We start from the raw sequence: 12842 nt of genomic DNA on the forward strand, positions 1-12842 counted from the left end.
GAAAGAAAGTTATGTCCTGGGCCCTTGGACTTTGCCTCATGGTCTGCCCCTGGAAAACCCCTCACAGAGGCAGAGCTGTGGCTATGGAGTTCTGGGATCTTTTCTGGAAAGTCTTCCTCCCCACCTTGGGTCCAGGGAGCAGGCTCCCTCCTCCAGGCAAACTTACTGAAACTGCCATCTTTAGAGAAAATTCAGAGTTGAGCTTTGTTCCAATCCAGAGCTGCAAACTTCTATAGACGACAATTTTGAGAGAACAAGTGCCAGGAAAATGGGACTGGCTGCCTCTCCGTGTCACTCCCTCAGAACCCCCGGGGGATCCTCCCATCAAAGACTCGTGCTTGCAGCTGGCTCTTCCTAGGCCAGTGTTTTTCCACGTTTAAAAATTCATGACCCATTAAAAACTATAAAAATCTCATGCCCTTTTTGTACTTTGTGATGCAAAAACCTTAGGTTTCTTTTCATTTTCCAAATGTAGAATTATAAGCTAGACTGTGTGTTTCCTTAGGACAAAGCCCTCTGTCCCCCTGTAGAGAATCGCCATCCCAAACCCTGAAAACCCAAAACGGTGGTGTTAAATGATAGGACCTGCGGGTCACACCAGGCCAGTGTCTGAGCTCCTAGGGCCCTTTCTGTCCTGTGGACTCTGGTCACATGGCAATAGCAAAGAGGTGGGCAGCACGTGTGGGTTCTGCACCAAAGAACAAGGAGGGACTTCTTTGGCACATAATTAGTTTCCAGCCTCCCAGGGTTCTGTGTACCAGAGGTGTGAACAGAGTGAACAATTAATAAAACTGTGACTCTAGGGAGCCAGGTCCTAGCTGGGAAATAGGAGCAGGCTGTCTCACCAACAACAGTCCCGCCTTACACACACACACACACACACTCTCTCACACTGACCCACGCACCAGCTGACAGCCTGTCTTGCCCTCCCCCTGACCTGTCAGAGACATACTCCAGCTCCAAGCTGTGCCAGCTGCAGGCATCAGATAACATCCTGGAATGACTGACACACATCCCGGCCACAAAGCCCCGAGATCACTCCTGTGCCCACCAGCCCCTTACCTCCTCCGCCTTGCCCAGGAGTGCACTGCCTCTTTAAGACCGGGCTCTGCGGGCTGTGCTCAGTGGCCCACAAAGGGTTCCAATTGTGGTTATTCAGTGGCCCTTCCCCAGGGAAGGGAGGGGAGCCCAGACAGACAGGAGGCTTATCCTGCCGCGGCCACCCAGCGAAGCTCTTGGATGGTAAATAATGAGAAGCCAGGAACTGCGCCTGCCCGCCTGCCCGGGCTGCCACTGAACGCTTTACCCCTTCCTAACCTGGCCCCTCGGGGGCTGCCCTGCCGGGACACCTCCCTCACTTCTCTGGCCCCTTTCGTAGTCAGGGCCCGCGCCCCTTCCCGCTCCCCATCAGTAGCCCCATCCTTTCCCAGGCCCTCTGATTGCCCTGTCCTGCACTTGTCCCTGGGCCTGCGTTTGCTCCTTGTTTCCTGTGGCATGTTTTGTCGCCAGTGTGACTGTGAGCTCAAGCGCAAGAGCAAGCCTTTGCCTTCCCTGTGACTGGTGCCTTGTGCAAGCTGAACTCACAGGCCGCTCACTGGATGCTTGCTGAGCTGAGCAGTCACTAGCTGCCCACTCCCACCCGCCTAGGATGCACTACCAATCCGGTGTCTCCCTCTCCTCCACAGTCACTGTGTTCTCCACCCAGAGGGCTAGCTTGGGCCTGAGCTCTCTACTCCTTTCAAGTCCCAGAAGCCTCCTTCAGCTCCACAGGCAGTCCCCCAGCCTCTCTTGCCCTCTTTATACTGGGCTCTCTGCTAGAGGGTAGGGACCAGCCTGCAGAAGGCAGAGGAAGGAGGCCCATCCCTGCCCCTTGCTAGGTAATGGCTCCTATTATAAAGAATTCCAGGGCTGAGCCCCGTACAGTGGCTCAGGAGGCTGAGGCAGGAGGATGGCGAGTTCAAAGCCAGCCTCAGGGACTTAGCAAGGCCCTAAGCAACTTAGCGCGAGACCCTGTCTCTAAATAAAACTAAAAAAGGACTGGAGATGTGGTTCAGTGGTTAAGCACCCCTGGGTTCAATCCCTGAGGGGGGCGCGGGGAAGAGTTTCAGGGCTAGGGAGAGGTAGAGGGGTGGGACTGATTATAGTAAGTCAAGAGAACCTGGGGAAGTATGGGCCAGAAGGCATGACGAGAGTGTGGGCTCGAAGTTGCTGCTCAGCAGAGCCCCGAGTCTTGGTCAGAGGTTCCTGGCCTTTCTCCTTCCCCAAGCCCCAGCAGTCCAGGAATTAGCACCCGAAGAGTCAGGCTGCCAGGAGGCTCACCTCTGAGATTCAGTCACATCTGGGTCCTGCCAGTTGAGTGAGATGGTGTAGGCCATCCTGCCTTTCTGGGAGGGTCTCACTTAGCAAGTATACTCAGGTCCCAGAAAGATCTAGTCTTATGGTCTCTTTTCCTTGCGGCCTGAGAACCTTGAGTCTCCCCATGAGGTTGACGCCTGAGCCAGAGAGCAGCTGGTTTGCAGGTCTGATGAGGTGCAGAGTGGGGTTCAAGCTGGGGTTCCCGACTCCCCACCCATCACCAGCCTGATTCCCAAAATGCACACTCTTTGTGCCCCGCCGCCCCTTGGTGACCCGAGCTGGGCACTGCTGGGTGCTGTCCTTCCTGGACTGATGCTGAGTGAAAGGGGACAGTGTGAGCCCCTCTTTCCCCCTGCTCCTCACCGTCTCTTGCCTCGTCGTCTGTCTCTCCCTCTGGTGTTGGTTGACCTGCTCTCTGCTTCTCCTTCTGATGCCTGAGGACCCCTCCTCGACAGGAGCTCTCTTCTGGGTTCCCGCCCGCTGTGCCTGCTCACGGCCGCCAACTAGGTAGTGTGCTCCATCTGTATGCCAGTGCCTGCCCTTGCATGCCCGTGGATAGGGACCTGGCTGTCTCCCCGCGAGGAAGAGGCAGAGTGAGCTTCCTATAGGGAAGCTGGGGCTAAAATTGGCGTGTGCTCTGGGGGCCACCTCCCCCAGCCCTTGGGTAATTGCCTTTCAACTCAAATGTGGAATCGGAGGGCAGAGTGGGGTGTGGTAATCGTCCCTCCTGCTTATAATCACCTCAGGCGGGGCAGGTAGGCTTAAACCTGGCTACCAGGCTGCCTGGTAGCATTTGGAGACCTGGCCCAGGCGGATATCTGGTTGCCAGGTGGAGCACGTGAGCCAACTGTGGCCCATGTCCTCACCTGGCTCCTGAACTCTACCTGGGGGAAGAGTCGCAGGTATAGGAATGGCCGACTGACTGCCTCTCCCGGGGGTGTTGGTGTCCTTTCCCTACAGGTGACTGTGTGCTGGGTAGATGAGGCCGGGGCCAGTTCCACGCACTGCCTCTCCCCACAGGCCGAGCACGCTGGCGTCCGCACCTACTTCTTCAGTGCTGAGAGCCCTGAGGAGCAGGAGGCCTGGATCCAGGCCATGGGGGAGGCTGCCCGCGTACAGATCCCTCCAGCCCAGAAGTCGGCGCCCCAACCTGTGCGCCACAGGTGAGCGCCAGGGTACCTGGCGTGGGAGTGAGGAAGGGGGAGGGGAAGCAGGAAGGAAGTGCCCAGCCCTGTGCCCTTACTGAGCCCAGCATGCTGGATGGAACCTCTGGAGGGCATGTGAGCTATATACCCTGGTGTCCACGCAGGAGGTCTGGCTAAGTGATTACAGAGCCCCAAATCCCTCCCCGTCCTGCTCCTCCTCTTCTCTCTAAGCTGGAGAAGGCCATAGAGAAGCCAGGTTCCATCACAGCCTGGCCAGGAACCAAAGGTGAGGGTATTTGCTTGGTGTTCTTGGCTGGGTGTTAAACATGCAGTCTTGGAAGAAGATAGATCACAGCCCGGCCACCTGGCCACAGTGTGACCTCTGTGTAAGTGACTTGACCTCTGAGAATTTGAGTTTCCTCTCCTCAAAACTAGCAGTTTTAACTCCACCACTCAGGGTTGTTGTGGAGACTGCTGGTGTGTAAAGTGCTTGATGTGTAGCTAACACTCAGCAGATGGCTGCTCTCAGTTCCCGTCACCACCGCGGTCTTGGTGCCTGTCTCGTCTTTAACTGGGTGTGGAGCCTTGAGTTAGGTGTTAATAGGGATCCAGAAGAAGGAGGCTCACAGTGTAGACTCCAAGTCTAGCCATGTGTCTTAGAAATGTTTACCCAGCAGTGTATCAGCAAGGCTGCTTGAATCTGTCAACCTTGGAGGAAATTGTTGCAAGATTCCATCTTCGTCTTTTCAGACGCTCATTCATTCATTTCACAAATATTTACTGTGAACATGAATGTGTTAGATCCTATGCCAGGTGCTGGGAGTACCAGGGAGGAGAGTCTGCCCTGTTCCTGCCCTGGTGGAGCCTACTTTCTAATGGAAAGTCAGTCCTGGAAGGAACGTGATTTGGAGAAGGGAACTGGCATGTTTACGTGCCCATGAACTTGGAGGCAGCAGCTTTTACCTCTGCCATGTTCTATCTCACAGCAGTCGTCTGAGGGGACTGTCCATTCTGCCAGTGGAGAGCCCAAGACTCATGAAAGTTCAGTAGCGTTCTGTAGAGGAGAGCGTGGACCTGTAAAAAGCCTCTGTCACTAAGGTCACAGTTACTGCTGTGAAGCTTCACTATTGGGCCAACGTAGTTTGAGGGGCTGGATCAGGGACAGATGACAGAGGAGACCAAGACCATTTGGGTTGGTCTTGGCCATAGCTGAAGGCTGGGCTCAACACAGACAGCAGAAGGGAGTGGACAGTGACCTGGCCAGAAGACCCATGGGCAGGATGGGCTTGGTGTGCCTGGGCAGGAATGGTTACACATTGCGTGAGAGTTGCCCAGGCTGGAGCAAGAAGATGAAGCTGGGGTTTAGGAAGCAGAATCGGAAGTCACCGAATCCCGGTTCCCTTCCTGCCTTCCGGCCTATTCTTCTCCACACCTTTTCTCCCTCTCAGTCTACCACCTCCCTCCCAACTCCATGACTGGAGTCTCACCCACATCTCCCTTGGCCTCCACAGCCACGAGAAGCCAGACTCAGAGAACATCCCTCCCAGCAAACACCACCAGCAGCCAGCCCACAACAGCCTGCCCAGGCCTGAGCCTGAGGCCAAGACTCGAGGGGAGGGTGACGGCCGAGGCTGTGAGAAGGCAGAGCGGAGGCCCGAGAGGCCCGAAGTCAAGAAAGAGCCTCTGGTGAAAGCCAACGGCCTCCCAGCTGGACCTGAGCCGGCCTCGGAGCCCGGCAGCCCTTACCCTGAGGGCCCGAGGGTCCCAGGGGGTGGGGAGCAGCCTGCCCAGCCCAATGGCTGGCAGTACAGCTCCCCAAGCCGGCCAGGGAGCACAGCTTTCCCACCTCAGGATGGGGAGAGTGGGGGTCACCGGCGGAGCTTCCCTCCACGCACCAACCCTGACAAAATCGCCCAGCGCAAGAGCTCCATGAATCAGCTTCAGCAGTGGGTGAACCTGCGCCGGGGGGTGCCGCCACCTGAAGACCTCCGGAGGTGAGGCTCTGTGGGGGCCGGGCAGGGCCAAGGGAGGGGCAGGAGGCTGGGAAGCATCCCCTCCTGGAAGCCAGGCTACCCTGGGAAACCAAGACCATCCTCTGCTTCCCAGCCCACCCACCTCCTCTCCTGTACCACCGACAAGGGTGGCCATCCCTTGTTCCTGCTTTCTCTGTCAGCTTCCTTCAGAAAAAGGGACGGAGCACCCTGGTGCCACTTCCCAGGGGGTTGGGTAGCCCAAGAGTCAGGCAGGCCGAAGGAGGAGACTTGAAGTGTTCTGGTCAGACACCTGTCCCTGCTGCGGATCCTACATCTTCAACCCCAGCGCTTCTGCCCAAACCAGCCACCATACCAGCTCACTCTGTCTTTGAACAGCTCTGTTTGAAAGACATCATTTATAGGAAGTTTATTTTTTGAAGCATGCCATCCATCCTAATACTGTCCTCAAAGGCCAATTTTCTCCTTTATCCAAAGATTGGTTTTCAAATATTTGGGGACGCTAATTGGGCCTGACAGTGTCTGTCAAGGCAAGTGAGCTGGCTGGCTCCTTCCCTGGGGGTAGGGGCAACTCCAGGGACTGCAGGTGGCTGCCTTTGAGGGTATCTGGGCCTGGGAGAAACCCGCCCCCTAGCAGTGAGCTGCCCATCACTGCTGGTGGTCCTGCACCTGGGGCATCTGGCCCCTGGGGCCACTCAGGGTGAGGCCCAGGAACCTACTGGTTCTGTGTTGACAAGACCTAACAGGAAGCTGCCCTTTCCTCCCCCTGTTCCCTCCTTCGGTGCCTGGTACACTCACGTCGTTTCTTCTCCTGCCTCTCGGAAAGAATCTGATAAATTGGTCCACACGAAAGGAAATGGCTGAGAAGGGGAACTACGTTTTAAAGAGACAAAGACTGGAGCGCTGAGTGCTGCAGGCCCCAGCCCCAAGGAGCTGGTCAAGGCAGGGCTTCTCCTCACCTCTGCCCAGCCTCTGCCTGGCAGTGACCTGCTCAGTGTGTGTCCATCAAGCCAGGCTGGGACACCTTTCACCTCTCCAGGCAGTTCTCTAGGCTGGAGGACGTGGAGGTGGGGCTGGGGCACAAGCGGATGGGTGGAGATGTGCCCATTTTGTCTGCTTTCCTTACAGTGTCCTCTTTGTCCTAGTCCCTCTAGGTTCTACCCTGTGTCCCGCAGAGTCCCTGAGTATTATGGCCCCTACTCCTCCCAGTACCCAGACGATTACCAGTACTACCCCCCAGGGGTACGGCCAGACAGCATCTGCTCCATGCCCGCCTACGATCGGATCAGCCCGCCCTGGGCCCTCGAGGACAAGCGCCACTCCTTCCGCAATGGGGGTGGCCCTGCCTACCAGCTGCGCGAGTGGAAGGAGCCCACCGGCTACGGGCGGCAGGATGGCTCCGTCTGGGTCCCCAGCCCTTCCCGACAGCCAGTCTACTACGACGAGCTGGATGCTGCCTCTGGCTCCCTGCGCCGACTTTCCTTACAGCCCCGATCCCACTCCGTGCCCCGCTCACCCAGCCAGGGCTCCTACAGCCGCGCCCGCATTTACTCCCCGGTCCGCTCACCCAGTGCCCGCTTCGAGCGGCTGCCACCTCGCAGTGAGGACATCTACGCTGACCCCGCCGCCTACGTGATGAGACGATCCATCAGCTCCCCCAAGGTGAGCCCCCAGCCTGCCCCTCCCTAAGACCGGCTGCTGAGAAGAGGTAGAGGTGCTGGGACTCATGGAACGGGGGCCACTGGGCTGTGTCACAGGACCAGGCACCTGCCTGGGGGAGTCGCTGGCCTACCGTACGGTTCTGTCCCTAGGAGTGCCATCTGGGGGGAATTGCTTTGCCCCCTCAAAGGGAACATTACTTTCTGTGCCTGTCCCCAGGTTGTCCCAGGAATTGTGCTATCTGTAAAGGGCAGAGAGGGTCTTTTCTAGTTTTGAGGACTTGGACAGATTATTGCCAGGGGGGCCATTGTCCCTTTTATTTTGATACAGACATCCCTAACCTTGAACTTCAGTTGGTGGGGAAGTCCATGTCCCAGCCAGACCCTCTCACCTTTGCAATCCCCTTTCTCTTCCAGTATGATTACCTGGGAGACAGGCGACCAGTCCCTGCAGGGCTGTTCCCCTACAACTACCCACCATCCCCCACGGTCCACGATAAGATGGTACGTCCTCCTCTCCCCTCCACTCCACCGCCCACTTCACCCTGCCTCCACCCAAGGTGGAGCCAAACTGGGGCAGGCGCCAGGGGTGCTCTGTGCCTAGTGCCCAGCCTCTGGATGCCTCCTCCCTCCTGGCTAGGACTCGGGCTCCAACAGAGTTTATTGCCAGTTGCCCTTTCTCTGTGACACAGGGCAGGGGAGTGGGACAAGAGCAGAGAGCATGACATATCCTGATCCCCGCTAGCCCAGCACAGCCCTCCTCTCCAGCATGCAGAGGGGCCGGGGCAGGGGCCTGGGACTATGAACTGGGACAGAGGGCAGGCTCGGGCTCCTAGCAACAGGCACGCGCTTCTAGACTTTCCCCCCTACGTGTATTGGCTTCAAGTTTGCTTTTTGCCTGAAAATGCCACCTTTGGGGAAAGAGACAAAAGGTGATCGAGGAAGAAAAGATTCTCCATATTGTGCCTACTTCCTTTTCTCTCCTTTTCTTATTTGTGTAGAAAAATGTGCTCCCTTGAGAATTTTTGCCTCCACCTGGGGCACGAGATCCAGATACTCGGGTGGGTTGGGAGAACCACAGGGACCAATGGGCACAGTGTCCTGTGTGTGGCACCAGGAGGCTGGGGTGGTGGAGCCTGGACAGGCGTGGAAGGCTATCACCCCTGTTCTCACTCCAGTGTCTAGACTCTGTAGCCTTGACCCCCAGCAAGCATAGCCCTCCAGAAACACCCAGTTTTTCCAGAAAACTCAGAAGCACTTGCTCAGAAGTGCTGATTAGATGGCTTCAGTAGTGCTTCATGTTCCCAGGGAAGGCAAGGCAGCCCTGGGAGAGACAGTGGAGCTGGGCAGGAGCTGGGCAGGAGCATGTCCCTCCTCTGCCTACCTGCAACCTCGGCTCCTCCCCAGAACTGCTCAGGGGCCGAGAGAGAGAGAGAGGGGATTTTCCTGTCCTTGCCTAGCTAACTCTTAACAGCTTTGCTTCTTCTTCTTCTTTTTTTTTATCGTTTTCTTTTGTGTGTTCCTGTTTGTTTGTGTTGCTGACTGGCCCTTTGGCCTCGGGCTTCCGGGTAGGATGAACTTTTAGACCTTCAGTTGCAAAGAAACCTAGAGTATTTGGACCAGCAGGTAGGCAGAGCTGGTGCCCCTCATCATTCCACTGCCTGCTCGTCCTGTCTCCCCGCTCCTCCTCCCTCCTCCCCTCCAGCCATTTGACAACCTTTGTTGGTGCCACCAGGACACAACAAAGTGGCTTATGTTTTAGTTTGTTCCTTCACACCTCTCCTCTTCAAAGCCCTGTAGGGCAGCTGGGGGTTTCTGGTGGAAAGAAGCATAATAATAAATGGGCACATGAATAATTAATACCACTTCATATTTTCCCAACCAGCCCAGATGGAACCACCTCCCAGGGGGCAGGTGGGAATTTACATTTCTGCTGGACAGAGGAGGGAGTCACAGGGATAGGAGGGGGCTCTGGGTATGGGCCTGAGATGCTAAGAATTTACACTGAGGCCTATAGACCTGCCTTAGAATAATTTAGGAAAATACTATCAATTCAGTACATGTGTTATTTTTTTGACAAAGCTCTTTTGCATACACAGCCCATGGTTCTGAGAATTCAGGCTGTTGACACTGAGGCAACAGAATCAACTCAGTGTGACAGGTGAGCAAGCTAGCAGGCAGTCAGTGTCCCCACAAGACCAAAGCAGTGGACTGCTTGGCTCCCAGCTCCAGGGCTCTAGCTCTCGGCTGCCTTGCCTGCTGCTGCTCCCTCAGTGGAGGTAGACTCCAGGGCAACCTGCTGGCACTCCTGTGAGCGCATCCTCTTACTGTGCCACAAACCACAGGAACTACACACTGTTGTCCTGGGGTGGTAGAAGTGATAATGATAATAATGATGGCAGCAGCCGCCATAATTGATGCCTCCTCCACGCCTCTTACTGTTGTAGGCAAAATAGATCCCAACTCCTTTCATCTTTATGATAATCCTGCAAGATGAGTACTGTTACTATCCCTGGTGTGTACTTTACAGCCAAAGCAATAAGTCACAGAGAGGTTAAACAATGTGCCAAAGACACACAGCCAGTCAACAGCAGAGCGTGAATGTGACTCTGAGGTTTTGACCCAGTTTAGAACTGAGGAAACATCTGTTTTGTTTTGTTTTTTAAACTGGAGTCACAGCTCATCAGGAGAATTTTAAGCTCTTAGAGTTGCAGAAAGAACCATAAACTTGGGAAATCAGAGGATTTAGCTGCAACTACGTACTTCTAGTTACAAGCCCTGTAACCCACCACCTCACGGGGCTTCCACATCATAATGAGACATCCTAGAAGACCTCAGGCACTGGGAAGCACTGATATCCACAATTTGGGTCAGCAGGGCCCAGCCCTCAAGGACCCTGAGTTCTGGTTCCATAAACAGTGTGTTGTGTCTACACCATGGGCGTTCCAGTCCACGTGGGGCCTGATCCCAGGTTGTCCACTCAGAGCAGGGCTGGGAAGCCCAGGATCCCCCCACTGGGAAGCAAGGTGTGGTCCTTGGTGTAGGGAGGAGCCAGGCTCAGTGCATCCAGCTTCCGGGCTCCTGAGCAGGCTGTTCTCCGTTGTCTGTGTGATTGGCTCCCGACCCCATCCACGTGGTCTGACTGTCCAAACATTCAGTGAAAAAGCAGGGTCCCCTCCTGGGGGCTTAGCCCTTGAAGAGGGTCTGGACTATCAGGCTGGAAAAAACCGACCAGAGGACCTGCTCCTGGATACAGGGTAATAGTCCCTGGAGGCATCTTACGGGATAAGGAGAGCCCACATGCAGCCAGACACTGCCACTCTGGTCCCAGCTCTGCCATTTACAAGCTTTTTAAACCTTAGCAATATCACTTAGTCTCTCTGGGTTCTTGTTTTCTTAATCATAAAATGGACATTGTAGAGCTGGCCCTTTCTACCTCACAGTTATCAGGAGAATCCAATGGAAAAGTCCAGGAGGGTTCCAGCAGGGTCTTTGTCAAGCACACGCTTGTGAGCGCTGGCTGCTGCTGTTATTATTTTCATGTTCTACCAAAATACAACCCTTACTGTGTATCGGGCACTGGGTTCGTTGCTTTCTCACAAAATCTCTCCAACATTTTGCATGAGGTAGCCCCGCAGGATCCTCTTAGAGAAGGGAGCCCACATGGGCTCAAAGATTCCCAGCGCCACGGCGCCAGTGGAAGCAGGCCAGGAGGGCCTTCTGCTTCTTGCCACCGAAGCTTTAGACCCACTTGTGGGGAAGGACTGAGGTCAGTGGGTGCCCAGGAAGAGCCTTGGACTCCCTTGGCCTCTCAAAGGCCGCACGTTGGTAGATTTGCCTGTGTGCACACACCAGGGTGTGTACACGTTCACACTCGAAAAGAGGGATAGATTTGAGTTTGGATCTTTTTGGAGAAGATATGCTTGACCTCTAGTTGACTTGACTCTTGCAAGGACTCAAGCTTATATATCAAGTGCTCATTTGCTAAGCCTTTTAAATCACACTTGATGCCACAGAAAACTTCCAACTGGGCTAAAGAGGCAGAAAAACCAGGTCCTAGAAAAAGGCTGAAATGACAGCCGCTCCCGTGGTTGGGGGCACTGGGTACCTTGCCCCGCCTGTAGCGTGCAAAAGCTGTATTTCAGCTGTCACTTAAAAGGGTAAGAGGAAGAAAGGACAGCGGGTCCTATCAAGACTGGGGAGGCCATGGAAAAATCTGGGACCCCAGAAGATCTTTCCTACTGTGGCTGTCTTTCCCCTCATTCACTTTCCCTCCCCCAAAACTTTTCCTGCTCACTTCCCTCTGTCTCCTCCCATCTCTGCTACACAACAGCAGAGTTAAAGGGACACAACCAAGTATATTCCCTAATGGGCCCATTTTTTATCTTCTCACACTGGAACCAGTGGGGCAATGATGGCATCTCCGATTGTTTTGGTTGGCCCCGTCCTTCCTCCCTGCTTCCTTTCCTCCCTCCCTCCCTCCTCCCTCCTCCCTCTGTCTCTCTCTTTTTCATTTGGCAAACAATGCCCCCACCCCAGAGTTCCTTGTGGTCCTTGAACTGTAAAGATGAGGTGGCGGAAGGCAGCCTTCTGTTTCTGGTGTCCCTTTAACATAGCTCGCTTGTCTCGGCCTCCTTAGTTGCTCCCAATGCCATCCCAGCTCCTCTTGGATGCTGCCAGCCCAGCTCTGGAAACCGTGTTGAGCAGTCCTACCGCACTAGAGCCAGGAGGGGCGGGGCGGCAGGGGGCCGTGCCTGTGCGTTAGCGAAGGCCGCCAGCAGGCACGTCCCACCGCGTCTCTCTCAGTTTTGGGGTTTAGTGCAGACCTGGGGAGATCAGCCTTTCTAGCTGCGTGGTCTTTGTGCAAAGCAGTGTGAGAATCGGGACAGCAACGACAGCCCTGGCCAGTGTGGACGAGACCCACAGCAGTCAGGTGCCTAAGGAAGAGTCCCTGGGCCGGGGCATGTTTTGTGCTGCGAGCGAAGGCCCCGTGGTCTCCCAGCTCCCTCTGTGGCCTGTCCTCTGGGGCAGCATCAGTTCACAGGGAGCAGTGGTGAAGCCACACCCTGTGCTGAAGGCCCGAGAGTAGCTGCTCTTCCCTGTTTCCTGGAACACGTGCAGGGAATGCGGGGCGCTACCTCCATGGGTCTGAGTGTGAATCGTCCGTCCGTTCCTTCCTCTGCTGCAGATGAGTGAGAGTGAGACTCTCATCAGTATGGTGAACCGCATGGTGGAGAACTCCTCCCCCAGGGCCCAACTCTTCATGCAAGTAAGACCTCTGCCTGGCAGCATGGTCCCTGTCCACACCATCTCAGCTGCTTGTGCATGGTCGGGGCGCCCCACATGGGATGAGGCTCACTCTGCCCAGCCTGCTCATCTGCCAGGCCTCATCTCCCTGGAGACGGGCTCAGCCCGCTCTTCCTCCCTAGCTGCACTGTGTCACCTCCATTCTTCACGCTCATGGGTGAACACAGGCCCATTTCCCGAGCCATCCAGTTAGCCAGCACTGACATCTCATGCCATGCTGGGGATTGCAAACCTGCTTTTCAGTGTCCATGATTCCGGATTCATATTTGCTGTCTTCCTGACAGACATTGTTGGGGTTCAGGGTGTGAGGGGTGTAACATGGGACCATCCAATGCCAGAAGTGCATAGACTCGGCCGCCATGTCATCAATGCTGGGCAGTATTAGC

At 55.5% G+C, this 12842-nt stretch overlaps 1 protein-coding gene across 10 annotated transcripts in view; it reads left to right on the forward strand.

Moving 5' to 3' along the window:
• Positions 1–12842, forward strand: part of PLEKHA6 (pleckstrin homology domain containing A6) — a 126300-nt gene that overhangs the window by 90117 nt on the left and 23341 nt on the right. For 8 of the 10 annotated variants that reach the window (XM_079107388.1, XM_079107384.1, XM_079107385.1 and 5 more), the window contains exons 7-12: positions 3316–3518; positions 5012–5494; positions 6637–7153; positions 7567–7653; positions 8722–8775; positions 12338–12418. In XM_079107388.1, coding sequence (XP_078963514.1) covers positions 3316–3518; positions 5012–5494; positions 6637–7153; positions 7567–7653; positions 8722–8775; positions 12338–12418 — 1425 coding nt within the window. The remainder of the gene's footprint in view (positions 1–3315; positions 3519–5011; positions 5495–6636; positions 7154–7566; positions 7654–8721; positions 8776–12337; positions 12419–12842) is intronic. The other 2 variants (XM_079107387.1, XM_079107386.1) reach the window with 2 other exon arrangements.

The sequence above is a fragment of the Sciurus vulgaris genome, assembly GCF_902686455.1.
Source record: "Sciurus vulgaris genome assembly, chromosome: 12".
NCBI lineage: Eukaryota > Metazoa > Chordata > Mammalia > Rodentia > Sciuridae > Sciurus > Sciurus vulgaris.